The 17,593-nt window shown below is 57.9% G+C and overlaps 1 protein-coding gene across 6 annotated transcripts in view; it reads left to right on the forward strand.

Moving 5' to 3' along the window:
• Nucleotides 1–17,593, forward strand: part of ARHGEF10L (Rho guanine nucleotide exchange factor 10 like) — a gene marked incomplete at both ends in the record, with an annotated part of 86,860 nt that overhangs the window by 44,100 nt on the left and 25,167 nt on the right. For all 6 annotated transcript variants that reach the window (XM_084242129.1, XM_084242128.1, XM_084242131.1 and 3 more), the window contains 5 exons: nucleotides 1,801–1,916; nucleotides 2,423–2,550; nucleotides 3,448–3,548; nucleotides 11,127–11,248; nucleotides 16,933–17,019. In XM_084242129.1, coding sequence (XP_084098255.1) covers nucleotides 1,801–1,916; nucleotides 2,423–2,550; nucleotides 3,448–3,548; nucleotides 11,127–11,248; nucleotides 16,933–17,019 — 554 coding nt within the window. The remainder of the gene's footprint in view (nucleotides 1–1,800; nucleotides 1,917–2,422; nucleotides 2,551–3,447; nucleotides 3,549–11,126; nucleotides 11,249–16,932; nucleotides 17,020–17,593) is intronic.

A 17,593-nucleotide genomic window follows, 5' to 3' on the forward strand; every position in this document is an offset into this window, starting at 1 on the left:
AGTGCTCTCTGCCTTCTGGTTTCTGTCGGTGTGTCCTGACTTATGTTGGCTCTTCCTCAGGGAAACCTCTCCTGGCCTCACCTGGGCAGGCGCCTGTCCTGGGCGCAGGGCCCTGCTGTGTTTGCACCTACCTTCCTGGTGACCGGAGCCCTTGCCTGGAGCCCGGCACCTCCTGTGCTAGTAGACCTTTGCTGAATGGATGCGAGGTGCTAATTGCAGGGGTTCTGTGAGGCCCTCCCTCGCTCCCCACTGTGGGTCACGGCTCTGTCTCCACCACCCCATGGGGAGCTTGGACTTCTGGAACCTCTGTGGGAGTAAGCACCTTGGAGGGGTCCCTGCGCCCGCTCCCAGGTGCTGAGTGTCTGTCCCCAGGATCCCTGAGGCAGCACAGACTGCTGTGTGTTCCCCAGTCACTGTTCACAGAAGCACCCCCACCAAGGGTCCTCAGCCCCAAGTACCTCTCTGGAAGGCACCTTCAGCCCCAGCCCCACTCCCTATCCCCCCAGCAATGCAGCCCTTGTCTGGGAACCCCTTCAACGACTGTCTACCCTGGGCCATGTTCCTCAAATCCAGCGATGTACTGCCAGACCCCTTTAAAGGGGAAAAAAGGAATTCTGGTTGAACCCCAGCTGGCCTTGAATGATTTTTTATTATATTGTTATTCAAATATGTGCAAATATAAGACTAGGTGTAATAAGCTCCTTATGTTTATATCCCTCGAACAACTATAAAACCAAAACAAAGTCACAAATGGAATAAAAATGAAGCAACGAAACAATAAAATTCAAATCAACAGCATTAATTTAATGTGATGGATGATGCTGTGGTGCTGGAACCAAATTGCTCCCAATATGGATGTGGCCCTTTCACGGGACTGGGCATTTGGAGCTCTCTGCGCCCCTAGTTCCTCCTCGGAGTACCTCAGGGTCACCCGAGTTCCCAGCCAGCTCACCCCACTTGGGGGGCTGCAGGGCCCTTCTTTGCCCTCTCCTTGGTGTGAGCATGTCCCTCGCCTCCCGCGCCCACCTTGCTCCCTGCTCCTTACCTGGCGGCCATGCAGGTGGCCGCTGAGAACAGGAGGTCGTGGAAGCCGACGCCGCGCAGCCGGCTTGGCTTTACGTCGCCACGTCGGGTGGCTCAGGATGTGCCCATGTGAGTCAGATGATCATCTCAATGAAAGCCCAAGATAAGGCCCCCACCTTCGTATGTATCATCACCAGAAATCTCGGTGTCCTCACTCCCATCACTCCCTGTCCCTTTGTCCTGACGTCGTCTTTTTCTCCAGTACCTTTCACCATCTGCAGTTGTCAATTGACTGCCCCCAGCACCCCTAACTCATAAGCTCCATAAGAGCAGGAACCCCATCTTGTTTATGGCTGTCTCTCCAACACTTGGAATAGAACCTGGCACTCAGTAGGTTCTTTGGAACCTACTTGTGGACTTCGATTCGTGGACTTCCTCTAGCCACAGTGCCTTTGGACATGTCGTTCTTCCTTTTGCCAGTGCTGCCCGCTGCCTGGCCCCATGAGGTCTTCTCTGTGCTCTCAGGCACAGTGGGGCCAGTTCCCGGCCACCTGTCACCCTCTGAATGGGCTGAGTGTGGCCAGAATCCCAGGTGGTAGACTTTGCCCGTGTCAAGTCTGTCCTCACCAGCGGGCGGGGCACTCTGCAGGGCAGGAGCCAGGAAGCTTTCCTTCTGTCACTCTACTGCCCATCCCAGGGCCACCCTTTGTTTTTGCAGCAAGTGGGTTCCTGTGGGCGCCCCACCCTGAGGCTGAGTTGGGTTTCTTCTCTGCCCAGACAAGGTGTACTTTGGACCTCCACGCCTCTTCCAGGAGCTGCAGGACCTGCAGAAGGACCTGGCGGTGGTGGAGCAGATCACCCTCCTCATCAGCACTCTACATGGGACCTACCAGGTGTGTGGCCCGACCGTACCTTGCTGGGCTCCAGGGTGGTGCCCATACTTGGTAGGCAGCATTGGGGGTGTCTCTCTGTGCCCAGTCCCCCAATGTGCCCCTGGCTTCTGAGGTCCCCTGAGCAGCAGCAGCAGCTAGCACTCTGGGTTGCACCGAGGGATCTTCAGGTTTGGGGGGAAGGGGGCCAGGTTGCGTGATTTGTTGGGAATTGTTTTTGTCCTCTGCACAGCCGGTCTTGCAGCCCCTTTTTGGGCATTGCCCAAGGCTGAAGAGGGGCTACCCTCTCAAATTAGGGCTGTCAGGTGGAGGTCTGAACCAAGGGTGGGAAAACCTGGCTTCAGCTTGGACGGTGGGGAGTCATCCTTCTGCTTGTGGCTGGGCGAGGGGTACAGGCTGCCTCCCCGAAGCTCCCTGCGACCTTTGCCGGGTACCTGGCTTCTCTAGGACCTGGGGTGGCTTTGGGGGGCTGGCAGGCTATGTGACCTCATTGGCCTCCTCAACCCTAGAACCTGAACATGACTGTGGCTCAGGACTGGTGCCTGGCCCTGCAGAGGCTCATGCGGGTGAAGGAGGAGGAGATCCACTCGGCCAACAAGTGCCGCCTCCGGCTCCTGCTTCCTGGGAAACCCGACAAGTAAGAGGAGGGGGCGCCGGCGGAGGGGAGGGTTCAGAGAGGGGTGCCTGGCGTCAGGGCTCCACACCAGCATTGCTCTGACGGCAGTGGGCGTGGACACACCGAGCGCCTTGCCCAGCACAGCACGTGGCATGGAGTAGGTCTCATGTGAATGAATGAATGAATGAATGAACAAATGGGCCGATCCCACCTGGGGAGGCCCAGTGCTCTGACAGGATCCGCTGCTATTGGTCGGTTTCATTTGTCTGTGTCCTTTTCACTCACATCAGACCAGGCTGTGCCTTGGTGCCAGCCCTGTCTCCTTTCACCAACCTCTGCCTCTGCTCTGCCCATCCCGAATGCCCAGAGAGGGCCTGGTGCTCAGTGCAGCCTCAGCGGGTGGCCATGGAGTGCATGGCAACCTTGGCTCTCAGCCAGCATGGATGGGGAGGGGTCTTGCTGATGCTCCCGCAACCCCAAGCCCGTGCTCCACGCCCTCGTTCATCTCTTCATTCATTCGTGTGTCCCTTCAGCAAACATTTACTGAACGATGGCTGGGGGCCAGGTGCTGGGAATAGGCCCACTGAGGACCCTGCTCGGGTGTGCAGGAGCCTGCGAGAACAGGCCGGGTGGGGCCCCGAAAAGGCCCGTTGTGTCACAGCCGCTGGGCCAACCTGCTCTGGCTTTGCAAGGCACCTGGGCCGGGCTGGGGAGGTACCTCTCTCCTGGGGTCATGGCGGGGGAAGGGCCTCCTCCCCCAGAGCCAGGGGCTTGGCTGGGCCCCACCTCACTGGCCATGCTCAGTGCTCTGAGCTGACCTGGCTGTGTCCAGGGCAGAGCTGGGGCATGCCCAGGGGTGGGGGTTGGGGGGGGGGCTGGGCTCTTGTTCTGGTGCTCACCCTCGCCCTCTCACCACAGGTCTGGTCGTCCCATCAGCTTCATGGTCGTCTTCATTACCCCCAACCCCCTGAGCAAGATCTCCTGGGTCAACAGGTTGCATTTAGCTAAGATTGGACTCCGTGAGTAAAGCTCTAGGGAGGGCGCCTGGGGGTGGGCGCTGCTGAGTGTGCCCGTGGGGTGGGCCAGGGGGGCTTCTGAGCTGGAGGGGGAGGTGGAGAACCAGTGGGGACCAGGCTGCTGAATCCTGAGGCTCTTGGAAAAGTCACATCACCTCTCTGAGCCTTAGTTTCCCCATCTGTAAAATGGCAGGAGTTGACAGGTACGAAATTAGTGTTTCCAGGGGATGGGGTGATGCAGTGCAACTGCAGAGGGCTTTTTGGTGCGTGATGTGGTGTTCTGAAGCTAGAGCGTGGTGCGGTTGCCTCTGGAAGTGTAAGAAACCTGCAAAGTCACTTTTAGAAGAGTGGGTTTCACGGCACCTAAATTATAGCTCAGTAAAGCTGTTACCAAAAAATGATGCAGCTTGGACTAAACTGACTCTCAGCCAAGGACTTGTCTGCGTTTTTTCTCTCCTTGGTGCCCGTAATAACAATAGCGACACACAAGAAGCATTTACAGCGACTTCGGCGCGGCGAGCACCTTCTGAGTGTTTTACACACTGTTTCATTTCCCATGCACAGTAGTCCGAAGAGGCAGGGCTGCTGTGAACAGCTGAGTGTTCTGGCCGGGGACTTATCTGAGCTCACCCAGCAGGAGGGGGCCGGGTCCCTGCACACGCTGCTCCCCGAGTTGGCTTCCTGTCTACTCAGCCACATTGTTAAGTGATAATTACCTGATTTGTGCTTTTTTTTGAATTGATGAAAGGCCCCGATCCTTCCCGGTCGGAGTGCTTAGCCCCACGCGCCATGTGCTACATTCCCCTTTACTGATTTCAGCTAATAGCCGGCACATATTCTTAGTTTCATTTTTGGTTTTTGTTTCTGGCATGATGTTTTTATAGATAAGTATACATTTCCAATTGGTTTTAAGGCATTTCTGGAAAAAAGCCAGGACTTCTACCACTGGTTTTCATCAATTAAAAAGCTGTTTACTGAATCTCTGCAGTACTTCTAGACAGAGGGGAATGGAGCAATGGTGAATCCAGAAGGATCCCTGATCTCAAAGAAATTTCAGCGAGGAGCAGACAGATGGCACATGAGGGGTAATCTATAGTAGGGGTGCTGTCAAGGGGGTGGAGCTGGGTGATGTGACCATCCCCGAGCCTTGAGTGGACAGCTATCAGGGAAGGCCTCTGAGGAGGTGACATCTGAAGCCATGCAGAGAGCTGGGCACAGGGACCCAAGCTTTGCCACAGCAAGTGCAAAGGTCCTGAGGTAGCCAGAATTGATGAATGGGGGAGAGAAGCAGATAGATGGAAGCTGGGGGAGTTTTTCCAGAAAGCAAAGGTGAGATTTGTGCAGTGTTTGGACATGAGGGGAAGCCTTTGGTTTAGCTCAGATCCAGATGATGTCACAACCTGGTTTCCATTTAAGTGGATCATTCTGGCTGCCGCTCAGAGAGGGAGCCAGGGGAGCAGGTATGGAAGTGGGGGGGTTGTGACTCTGGAGGAGCCGGGGTCAGAGGCTTCTCTTTAGATCATTGCTGATGTTGCACAGGCCTCCACTGAATGTTTCTGGGTGACCAGGGGGCCCGGGGAGGGTGGAAGAAGGAATTTACATTAAGGCTATCGCTGGGGGCCCCAGCAGAGTTTGCCGGGCATTCTGGCCCAAGGAAAGATGAAAGGCTCCATCCCTGCCCACGGGCACTGCGTCTCTGGCCAGGGTCCAGTCCTGTTTGCACACCTGCTGTAAAGCCAGGTCAGTCTCCCGTTGGAAGCAGACACTTTGCTGGCGGGGCTCGGCGTGGGAGGGACCGGAGCTGACTGGCGTGGGCATCCCAGTTCTCAGCCGCCTCATCTCTACGCACTTTCACTGCTGCAAAGTTTTAATGGAAGGAGAGTCATTTGAAATCTTATTTGAATGCCGGGGTTCCCCTGGGGCTTGAATAATTTGTTCCTTTTATTTTGCCAGTTTGTTTTTTTATCTGCAGTGCCTGGTTGGGGGGAGCGGATGATAGGAGCCCTTTGGAAATAGAATATCTGAAAAACATTTATTCACAAAGGATGTTCTTCCTTTAATTTTTTTTTGTGTGTGTCTGTGTCTGCCTCACTCTCTGACTAGAGTGTGCCGAGGTCATGATCCACTGTAGATGGAGTCCGGCGAGGGATGGAGTGGGGGTGCCTAGGGCCCAGGGGGGTCAGTTCTGCCCCATGGCAGGGCAGGGGGTTCCTGGGGAATCTGAGGACCCAGTTCTCACCCCTGTGCCAGGTGGTCCGGAAAAGGCAGGCTCCTTCCCATGGGCGACTCCCCCTGTTGCCTTTTGGGGTCTCAGTCCTTAGTGACATGGGGCCAGACTGCCTGGGTGCAGTTCCCAGCTCTGTCACCCTGGGCAGGACATTAAACCTCTAGATGCCTTTTGAATTGCCATCAGAAAGTGGGGGGAATACCAGTGCCTCCTTCACGGGTTCCTGTGAGCATACGGGGAGACAGTCAGGGCCCGATACATGGGAGAAGCAACAAGGACAGGACAGGGGCCTGCAGCTCCCAGGTGGGGCTGCGGTTGTTAAGGCCACACAGGCTGAGTCCCTCCTGTCTCTCTCTACCAATTAGTTTCCCGTTTATCAAGGCCCCAGGAAGAGCTGCAGATGGAAGTTCCCCAGGAGGGATAGGCAAGGCTCGGGGTGACTGGGGCTCCCTTTCTGGGTGTCCCCAAACTGTCGTAGCTCTGCAGACCTGATCCTTACATTCCACCACCTGCGGGCCTCTCCGCATGGCCTCCCCGTTCACACCTCCCCAGACAATCTGGGCTGGCAGACTGTGGGCCAGTGTCACATTCACGGGACATGTCCATGTGGCCGCCGCCTCTGATGTGGTTCATTTCCAGCCCTCGTTACCCCGGCTCACCTCGTGTGGCCCTGGTGATGGAGTCCTAGCTGATCCTGGGGTCTGCATGGACTTCTCACCTTCGTCCTCTTTTTTGCAGCCATCTGGAGGTGGACTTGGGGACCTGCTAGAGCCCTCGCAGGGGTCTGTCCTCTAAGAGGGCTGAAGGCATTGGCCTTGGGACCTCGTGGGAGTTTTACCCCCATGGAGTGACCGTGGTTGCTCTCTTGGCCTCCCTGGACACTAGTGTCTCTCTCTGCATGAGCGGGGTGTTTGGAGAAGACCCCTGCTGAGTCCTGCCAGCCTTGGTGTCTGTGGCCCACAGTGGCCCTGTGGTGTGGGGGTAGAGGGAGCCTTTATTTGAGGAAGATAGAGAAGAGCAGCCTGGACTGTCCACTGGGCAGCTGTGGTGGGGAAGGCAGGGCGCTGACCCCCCATGCAGGAGGCGTTGGGGAGGCTCAGGAGGGGCTGGAGAGGTGGCCCCATGGTGGTGCATTGGTGGCTGTGGGCGCTGGTGTGTGCTGGGCATGGTAGAGCATATTCTCTCCAGAGCTTGCACCGCTAATGGTTGGCAGCGGCGCTGAGATGTTAGGTGTGCGGCTCAGCATCACCCAGCAAGTTGGGAGCTGAGTTGGGATTTGTGGCATCAGCCTCTGTGGCCAGCAGGGCTGTTCTGAGGGTTCTGGGGGGTGGGGAGCTGAAGGGGTCATGGCCTACACCCTGGTCCTGTGGGGTGCCCTTGTGTTTTGTGGGTGCTGGCAAACATAGTCGGGTGCTAAATAAGCCCCCAGTTAATGTCAGCTGGAAATCACGACTTTGCCGTTGATAGCAGCTCCTAATGTGACTTATCCCAAGCGGGCTTTCAATTTTCAGTGGCAACAGCCTTCTAATTTGGTCTCCGCCGCTCTGGTTTTGTGATGGGAACAATGGCAGCGGCAGATGGGGAGAAACAACTCCATTTTCTTTTAACGTTCCCAATTGCAGTCAGGAAGGCACCATCTGGAAGGAGAAGGTCAGATCATTAAAAATATATATAATAATACATTGCTGGGACTTGATGGGCTGTGGGTGCCTGGAGAGGAAAGCGAGGAAGGGGAGTGAGCTGGGGGCACCATGGCGATGGGGGCGGGGTTAGCTCACGGCTAGTGCCCGAGGGAAGCTGCTGGCAGGGAGCTGGGGTTGTGAGCGCTGCCGGGCACGGTGTGGCGTGGGTCTGCTGCACGAGGGTCCTTCTGTGAGGTGACGCCTGTCTGGAGTTGTCCTTCCCCCACCGGCCTCTCCTCTGAGGTGGGAACCAGGTCTCAGGACTGTCTCCAGGCCTCGTGGGCCCGACTGGGGAGTGAGCTCTGCCCGCAGGAGGGGCCGCACTTCTGCCACCCCTGCTCACGTGGCAATGCCTGATGTCCACGAAGGTCTCAGCTCTCAGGAGCATCTGGACCTGCCATCTCCTTCCAGCACCGCTTGCCGCGACTGGCTGGTGGCAATGACATTTTTTTAAAAGCCCCTTTGTTGATGTACGATTGGAGCACGGGAGCTGTGTGTGTTTAGTGCGCACAACGTGGTGAGTTTGGAGATACGTGCACACCTGTTAGACCATCGCCACAATCTGAGCCACAAACACACCAGCCCTTCCACAGTCCCCTCCTGCTCTCTCTTTTATTGTTACCATGATTGCCACTCGTGATATTTTTTAGAGCATAGCAAAGCGTTGTTGATAGGACGGTTCTGTTGCACAGACTCTCTCTACGGTGTCTTCTTCCTATGGAACCAGGCTCTGTCCTCCTTCAGGGACCCCTGTTTTCCCCTCTCCGGCAATGGCATTTCTCCAGTGTTCTCTGGGTGCAGGTGTGGGGACTGCTCTTCTGGCGACTGGTCCTCGCTCATGTCCACCCTTCTCTCTTGCATGAAAGTGAGTCACGGTGGCCGTACCCATTTGACAAATCCTGAAAATGAGACTCCAGGAAAAGTTGTTGTTCATGCTACGCATGTGTGGGCTGTTGTGGGTCCAGCCCTGTGTGAGGGGTGTGGAGTAGATGTTGGGGAGGTTTTTGCCTTCATGAAATATGGGTGTAGCAGGGAGTCCATGGGTGCATGTGCACACACACATGTGCACACATGCACACACACATGCACACACCATCACAGAAGAGGCACACACACTGTACACACACATGCACACAGTACCCACACACAAGGCACATGTACACAACGCACGAAGCACACATTCACACACAATGTGTATACACACAAGAAACATGCTCACATAGGCACACCACACATGCACACATGTGCACTCACACAAGGCACACATAATGCACACACATGCACACAGCGCACATGTATAAGGCAATGCAGATGCACAGGCGGATACATGCGTACACATGTGCACAGAGCACACATGGACACACATGAAATGATCACACATCCGGGGAGGGAGACAAGCCCATAGCAGAGCTGTAATGATGGTAAGAGCCAGACATACAGTGGGGCTGAGACAGGGAGATGGGGGGTGGGGGGGTCAGTCATGTCCACGCCAGAAGGTGCATGCTTAACGTGCACCTCTGGCAGGAGAGGGGCGGCCTTGGAGAGAGCAGAGGACGGCGTTCCAGGCAGAGGGAACACCTAGAATGAGGCTAGGAGGGAGGAAGCATCCTGCAGCCCTCTGGAAAAGTTCCAGTTTTATCCCAAGTGGAGCTGGACTCCATGGACCTTCTTAAGGAGGGGAAGAGCAGGACCTGGAGGAAGGGTAGCGGGACGGGGGGGGGGGGTCTGGCTGCTGGGGGTAAGTGTGACTGTAGGGGGCAGAAGTTAGAGTGGGGAGATGGGTCAGTGACCAGTGGGCACTTGTGGGCTAAGCTGACCTTTCCTCCTTAGGTGAGCAGGTGTGCAGCTGTGTTCCCTGTGCCACCAAGTGCTGTGTGGGTGGTGGGAGGGCTGCCATAATGGCTGCTCACCGGTGACCTCTCCTCCCACCTCCAAATCTCCAGAACCTCAGTTTGATGTCATTCTATAAGTGGCCTCCTCTCCTGGGGCGCCCTGTCCAGCACCCATGGCTCTTGGGGGTCATCCAGTGTCCCCTCAGCCAGGGTCAGTTGTGCCGGAAGCATCTGTGGGAAGATCACAGGGTTTAGGCTAAAGACCTAGCCTCTGAGTCAGACAGACCATTGTCCCCGTCTGGGCTTCACCACCTGGCCATGCACCCACTTAATCCCCGAGTGTCAGTCTTGTTCATAAACTGGCAACTGTTAGTCTTACTGTGCTTGGTTATTGTGACAGCGAAGCCAGGGAACAGGCCTGCAGCACTCGGTGTGAGCCTGCAGGGCATATGGAAGCATCTTAGTGGGGCCCTGCCCTGCCCCTGCCCTGCCCTGTCCCTGCCCTACCCCTGCCCTACCCTGCACTGTCCCTGCCCTGTCCCTGCCCTACCCTGCACTGTCCCTGCCCTACCCCTGCCCTACCCTGCACTGTCCCTGCCCTGTCCCTGCCCTACCCTGCACTGTCCCTGCCCTACCCCTGCCCTACCCTGCCCTGCCCTACCCTGCCCTGCCCTACCCTACCCCTGCCCTACCCTGCACTGTCCCTGCCCTACCCCTGCCCTACCCTGCACTGTCCCTGCCCTACCCCTGCCCTACCCTGCCCTGCCCTGTCCCTGCCCTACCCCTGCCCTACCCTGCCCTGCCCTGTCCCTGCCCTACCCCTGCCCTACCCTGCCCTGTCCCTGTCCCTGCCCTGCCCCTGCCATCAGTCTCCCAGTAAGGCTGTGGTTATGTGGAGCAAAGGACAGGCTCCTTGGCAGGGAGAATCCCTCGGGAGAGAGGGCGGTTTGCTCACTCTCCCATTCACCCACTCATTCATCCTTTCAGCCCATGTTCGCTGAGCACTTACTGTGCCAGCAGTGTGCTGGGGCCCGGGGAGACAGCAGTGAGCAAGGCAGCCCAGACCCCTGTGGCCCGGGCTTACAGTCCAGAGGTGAATGGGTCGGAGCTGTCAATAAGGAACACAGCGCTGCCAGGTTGTGGTGAAGGGGGTGCGGGAAATGCAGGGTCTTCAGCTGGCTCCTGAGCGAAGGGGCCACCACAGTGAGGGTGTTCAGGTGGGCTCTGATGTGGCGACATGGGGCCCTTGGCCCACATGAGTGAACCACCTTGGAAACGTGGCTTAGTGCCCAATGGAGTCCAGGGGTCTGGGCTCGCCTGGTGTCTGCACTGGTAACAGGTCCCTGAAGATGCCCGGCCGAACGGGGGACCTGGAGGCAGTGCCCGCTGAGGTTTCAGGGTAGCCAGGAAGGAAGCAGGAGCATCTCCGCTTCCCTGTCATCACACAGGGGTGAGGCAGCAGGGCGTGCTGCAGTAGCCTCCGTCCTCTCCGTCTCTGGAAGGTCAGGGTCCCAGGCCAGGTCTCAATTCAGTGTCTTAATGTTTTTTTGAGACTTTCCCCCATTGATTCTGCCACTGGATCCTCATAACAGCCATAAGACGAAGGCATTTTTATTGTCCCTATTTTATAGGTGAAGAAATAAAGGCTCAGAGAGTTGGGGTGACTGGCCCAGGGTTGCTCAGGAGCTGGGTGGTCAAGCCGGGACTCAAACCTTAGATTTCCTGACTCCCTGGCTGGGACCCAGGACCTGCAGCGGCTCCCTGGTCTCATAGGGCAACTTGCTGCCCTCTCGGTCCCCCTGACCTGACCTCGTCACCCACCTCCTTCCTTTTGCCGCAGGGGAAGAGAACCAGCCGGGCTGGCTCTGTCCAGATGAGGACAAGAAGAGCAAAGCCCCGTTCTGGTGTCCGCTCCTGGCTTGCTGCATCCCTGCCTTCTCCTCCCGGGGCCTCAGCCTGCAGGTGAGTGGAGCCGATGTGGCTGAGCCCTCCGCCTTCTCCTGGAGGCCGTGCCTGTAGCAGAGCAGGCCAGTGTCCAGCTCCTGTCCCGGCTTCCTGCTGCTAGTGGGCTGGGTCTTGTTGTTGCTCGGTGGCAGCTTCCCGCACACAAAAAATGGGGGTAGATGGTGTTCTTCAGCGGTAACCTGTGGTGGTGATGTCAGGCACCATGGCCTAGCTCCTTAGAGAGGTGAGAACAGGCCCAGGTGGCTGTGCTGGACTCTGGGTTGAGCTTGTTGTGACGCCTCCGGGAGGCACGGTGGGAGTGGGGGGATGGGGATGGGGATGGGGGCTGTCATGTCTCCCCCAGGAGACATGTCAAGCGTCCATGGTGCTTGTCATGTCAAGCACCCATGGTGCTCCCCCAGGACGTCCCACCACGCTCTCATGTTGAGATTTGTAAGAACCCTGTGACTGGATGTTTCTCGATCTATTTCACAGGTAAGGAAATTAAAGCTCAGACAGGTGACATGACTTTCTAGAAGTGACACAGCCAACAAGGATGGGTCCAGGGAGTGGATCCCTGCCCTGCCTGATCCCAACCCCGGGTTTTTATCTGTCCCTCCTGCCCTGCCCCTCCACCTGGCAGTTCCTGCCCTTTTCCTCTCAAGGAGGCCAAGTCACTGAGCTCTGGGGGCGGAGAGCAAGCTTGGGACTCAGGCCCAGATGCATAAGCCCCGAGGGACGAGCCGAGTGGCTGCACGCGAGGGCACGTTGTAGCTCCAAGGACATGCTCTTGCAGTGTTGTTCATTCATCCGTCCATTCTGCGTGTAATTTTGGAACATCTACAGAGTTCCAGGCCCTGAGATGGAATATCCCTTCTCTCATGCGTACAGTTTTCAGTCTAGCAGAGAGAGGGAGGCAATGCCCAGTCGGTCAAACAAGGAACCAGACAAGAGCAGTGTGTCCTCTCAAGAAGATAAATCAGTGATGTCACAGGTCCAGAGATGGCCACATAATTAGGGGTCAGGGCCTCTTGGAGGAAATGACATCTAAACTGAGACCCCAAAGCAAGAAGGATGCAACCCCATGGGAGTCCAGGAAAGAATATTTCAGACAAACCACACGAAGGCCTGCCAGGAGCCGTCAGGAAGCCTGGTGTGGCTGCACCCCACGAGCCAGCGGAAGGAGGCGGCCGTGGGGTCAGAGGGTGGGTGTGCTGGGCCGCGCTGGCCTCACAGGCCCGATCGGGGTTGGATTTCATTCTCAGAGCAATGGAAAGCCAAGGGCAGCTCCAGCAGGGGATTGGCACGACCTGCCTTGTGTCTCGGGAGGATCATTTGATCCTTCTGGCCAAGCGCGAGCTGTGGGCAGGAGGGGGCGGGGCTGGGGTTCAGCTGGGCATGGGCGTTGGCTGGGCTGGGTCCCGTGCTCCTGGGCACCAGCAGTCTCATCACCAAGAGGAGCAGCGCTTTGACACAGCATGTTAAAAACCAAATCAGATGGGCAAGCTGCGGGCTTGCTTGTTTTGGAATCAGGGGCTGGGGCTAGGGTGGACAGGGCCGTGCAAGCTCATGGCCAGGCCCTGTTTTTATTTAAACTCCTGGTCATTGCCCATCATGGATTTGGGGGGAGCATTTTTTTTTTAATTTTAAAAAACGGCAGTAAACCATTTCCCTTGATGTCTGAGTGTTTTGGTCGCCCCCTGGAAGTTAGCCCCTGTGGGGAGGCCTCTCCCCGAAGCCATGCCCTCGGCCCCATCTGCCTCGCCCCAATGGCTGGGGTGTGGGATGTTTCTGGGAAGTGCACTGGGGTAGGACTGCCCAATCGGTGCAAGGGGGGTGCTGGACATGACGGAGGGGAAGGGTGTGGGCCCGGACCACAGTGGCAGAGGGTGGTGGTGTGTTTCTGGGGCCACAGGCTGATTTAGGGGTTCATCAAGCTCGAGATGGGGCTGGGTTCCCAGCACAGCCTGCCTTGTGGCCGGTGCTCGGTGAAGAGCGGCAGTGACAGTGACAAGACCACCCAGCAGTGGTTGCGTGACTGAAACTCAGTCAATCTCGACAATCTGGCGGTGGGGCCCTCCTGGAGGTGTCTGGGTTTCAGGCCCTGACCTCGGTGCTCCCCTGTATTTTACCCTCCCAGCACCCCATGAGACAGTGAGGGTCTGGTCCCATTGTTCAGGGGGAAGAGGCTGAGTCAGGAGCCCGTGGTTTTTCCTGCCCAGGCGATCACACTCCCGCGCAGCTTGCCTGGCCCGTGCACGGCATCGGTCCCTTGCCAACCATTTTTGGGGGAGCCCAGGATCCTGATCACATCTGTGAGGCTCAGGAACCTCCGCTTTTATGGGGCTGCAGTCTTTGTTTATCAACAGGGAGGCCTGCTGACTCTCGTGAACTTCCTTGCCTGGGGCTTTTTTAGAGGTGCAAGCTGTAGAATGGGGATTATTTAAATCCACCCTGCCCATGGCTTGCCTGGCCTAGTACATCCCATGAAGGCTGACCAGGTGACCCTGTCTCCCCGCAGGGCCCTGGGCCTTTCAGGTCATGTGGCTGGTGGCCACAGGCAGACTGCTGCCCCCAGGGCCTCCCTGAAATAAACCCACCCAAGCAGGGACCTGTCTGCTGCCTTGTACCTGGGGATGAGGGCCTGAGAAGCTTCTCATTTGGCGCTTTTGGGGCCTGGGTATACCTAGGTTGGCAGCCTCCTCAGTGCTGCCCGGTCCCTGCCTGCCATCTCCTGAGGAGCCCCCCGTGAGCCAAGGGAGCTGTGAGTCTCCTCGGGTGATGGCCTGTGGAGCTCCTGGGGGACACACCAGAGCCTGTGTACCCCCATTTTCTGGGCCAAGATGTCATTCCTGCTCTGCCTGAGCCCACCTCCCACTCACACCACACAGATGTGCCCCATCCGCTCCAAGTTGCAGCCGCATGAATGGGGGCCTTGGCATGCCAGGGCCTGGCTCAGTTACTGCAGGAGCAGATGTGAGCTTGTCGGCCCCGCCTGGCCTCCCTCCCAGCCCCCCTCACCTCCCCAGGCCCGGTCCCAGCGCCCCGGGCCTGGGGGAGTCTGCCCTGCATCTGATCTCCAGAGAGACCTGCTACCCCAGCCCCGCCCCTATGCACATGTGCTCAGCACTCTCGTGTGGCCAGCTGCATGGGGTGCTGGGCTTTTTCTCTTGGGGGACAGGGCTGTGGGGGGCTGAAGGAGGAGTGTGTCTCAGTGCTGAACACTGCCTGGACCCCCTAGGTCTTCCTGCTTATGGATGAATGGTGGGGTGAGCGGAAGGGTGAGACGGGGGCCACTCCTGGGTTTGGGGCCCCAGCCCTGCGATACCAGAAAGGCCCTTCAGCTCGCAGCATCACAGCCATGTCCCCAGTGTGAATGGGGGTCCCGGTCTCCTCTGTTGGGCTGTCGTGAGGATGATTATGATACTGCCCAGGTCCCCTGTATTAGCCTGTTGCGTGGCGGGCCTCAGAGTCGAGGGAATGGAAGGGAATTTCTGAGGACACTTTCCAGGAAGGAAAAGCCCTGGTGTCTGTTTGGGGGGGCTTCTGAAGGCCTGGCCACTGAGGTGTGGGGAGATCCTTCTTGGACCCCAGATCCATCCAAGGTGGATGTCTGTCCCTGGAGGGCAAGGGAAGGACCTGCAAACCCAGCTCTTCCCCGTCGGCCTGAGGTCCAACCTGGAGGCCTGGGGCATGAGTCTGGGGACTTGGGGGTGTGGGGACTGCTCGCACTGAGGTGCTGTAAAACACAAGTGCCTTAGGCCTTGGGGGCTGCAGCCCAGCCTTGCCGAGGGCCTGTCGCTGGCTCGGTTAGGCCTCTGCCCAATCTAGTAGCCTCTGTCCTGATTGTCTTCCCCCTCAGCCAGAACTGCTAGGTGTGGGGCCCTTGTCTCCTAACTACCACAGGTGCTCACTAACAGCCCTCCCTCATAACGTTGCCCTACCCATGAATGAGAATGTGCTAGAACAGTCCTGGCCAAGCAGCAGCCGCTGCCATGTGTCTGGCCCTTTGTATCCTCAGTGCAAGGGGCTTCCTGTCCCTCTCCAGTCCCCACAGCCACCTGGCGGGATGTCAGCGTCCGGCTGAGGAGATGAGGGCCTGGTTTGCTGGCAGCAGCTGAGCTGGGGCTGGGGCCAGGCTGGCCGGCTGGAAGCCTGTGTCCCCTCTCTCTCCTCCGGCTTTCCCTCTCCATACCACACCAGGGCATCTTCGGGGGAACTGGCTGCTTTGCACAGGATTTCTGGGTCCAGGGCCTTGCCTGTCCAAGGGGTTGTGTGAGTTTTTGCCATTATATTGCTCCCGGGCTTTGTGGACTCAGCTGGCATCCGGGGCCTGCTCGAGTTGCCATGGAAACACCTGAGGCCGAACTCATTTGCCCCCTCCCCTCTGGGAGGACCAGCACAGCAGCCCGGCAGAGAGAAAGGGCAAGCACCCTGGGCTGGAGGGGGCCCACAGTGATGGGGCAGGGCCCGAGGGTGCTCAGGTGGTCAGGCAGGGGAAGCCCCCTCCTCTGTGCATTTGGACCCATGGTCCCCCTGGGTGGAAGTGGGCCCCGAGTGCAGAGGCTTCCAGTATGGCGGCTTGGCCTCTAGGTAGCATTCAGCCAGAGGACAAGAGGTGCTGCGCTAGGAGTCCAAACCCGATTCCAGGCTTGGCTCTGCCACTGACTTGCTATATGACCTTGAACCGGTCCCATCCCCCAGTCCCTCTGCCCAGCGTCAAGTCTGCCATCTCCTAAATGAGGGGGCTGGCTGGGCCGATGTCTTTGGGCCCCCTCGCCTGTGGCCGTCAGAAATGCAGAGTATTCCAACAGGGCTGGGGCTGACCGGAGCCTCGGCACCAGTAGAGGGCAGCATCGGCCTGCAAAGGGTCCCTGGCACCTCCATCCTCTCTGGAGCCTCTTCTTACTGTCCAGACCTGGCCTCTTTCCCCTTCCCTGTCTTGTGGGGAGTCCCAGCAAGGTCTGAGAAAGGGCTTGGCCAGCTCGTGTTGCTGTCCTGGCCAGAGAGACAGACTGGCCATTCTAGCCCAGCAAACAGAGAGTCACCTGCTTGGGTCTGGGGCAGCAGGTGCAGGTGGAGCAGGCAGCCTAGGGTTCTTGGGGCAGCTCGGCACCGACGGAGCCCCCAGCTGCACTAGCAGCCTGCACAAGCCAGCTGGTCGGCCCTCTGGCCCTGGCCGGCTGCCCGAAGAGTGGTTCTGATGCTGAGGTGGGGAAGCCCACATCTCCAGCACCCCCGCTTCCTCCATTGTGCCTCTCTGGAGAAATGCAGGAAAGTCAAGGAGGGAGACGGTCAGGTGGGGCCCTGCTTCTTGCCCTCCTGGGTCCCGGGGCTACTGTGTGTTCTTTGTGGACCTCTTTTTCCCCATCTTTAAAATAAGGGGGTGGGTGAGTGGTTTTCAATGACTGTTATCTGGAAGTCACTTAGTTGCTCTGCTTGTCCACAGTACCATTCAGGCTCCTTCTAGCTGGAAGGTTCTAGAAGTGCAAGGCCAATGTGCATGCATAGAGTCTGTTGGAGAACCTGCTAAGGTGTTCTTTCCCAGCCCTGCCCTTCGGGGTTCTCATTTGGGCCTAAGTGGGGCTCAGGAATCAGGTTTAAAGGCCCACCCAGGTGGTTCAGACAGAGGTCCTGCTGCCAGATACCAGCAGGGAGGCCCCTCGACACTTAATGCTATGTGTGCTGTCTCTGTCTCGCAGCTTGGAGCCCTGGTCCACAGTCCTGTCAGCTACCCCTTGCTGGGCTTCTCAGCGGTCAGCACCTCCCTTCCACAGGGCTACCTCTGGGTGAGTCACCCCTGCACCCAGCCAGGGTTTTTGGCCCAAGAATGGGGTGGGGAGGCAGGTGGCATCTGGGAGGGGTGCTGGAGAAATTGCCTGCCCGCTGGGCCCATTTGTGCACCTTCCTGGCCAGTCTTCCTGGGCACTGCTGTGCCAGGCTCCATATTTGGAGGTGGCAGGTACAGCCCCTCTGGGGACATCAGGAAACCAGGGCTGAACACAGAACCCTGACCCCTGCATGGCGGCCCTAGCCCCACAGGGAAACACGATGTGCAGAGTGTCTGGGTGCCAGGCTACCCCGTGGTCAGGAAGCAGGGCTGGTTATTACTTCTCTCTTATGGATATCCCAGCCTCCCTTTCTGCCCCTGGGTTCTTGGCAAAGCCTCTCTCGATTTGACTAGGTACCCCCATGTTCCTCGTGTAGATAATGCCTTCCCATAGACCCCCCACCAAAGGTTCCCTCACCACCCCGTGTCCGTCCTCTAACCTCTATTTGTTCCTGTCTCTGGGCACTTGGCAGGAAAACTATGACTCACCCTTCAGAGTCCAGCCCCAGTGTCCCTTCTGAGGGTGATTGTTC

The sequence above is a fragment of the Talpa europaea genome (assembly GCF_964194135.1).
Source record: "Talpa europaea genome assembly, chromosome: 9".
NCBI classification, from domain to species: domain Eukaryota; kingdom Metazoa; phylum Chordata; class Mammalia; order Eulipotyphla; family Talpidae; genus Talpa; species Talpa europaea.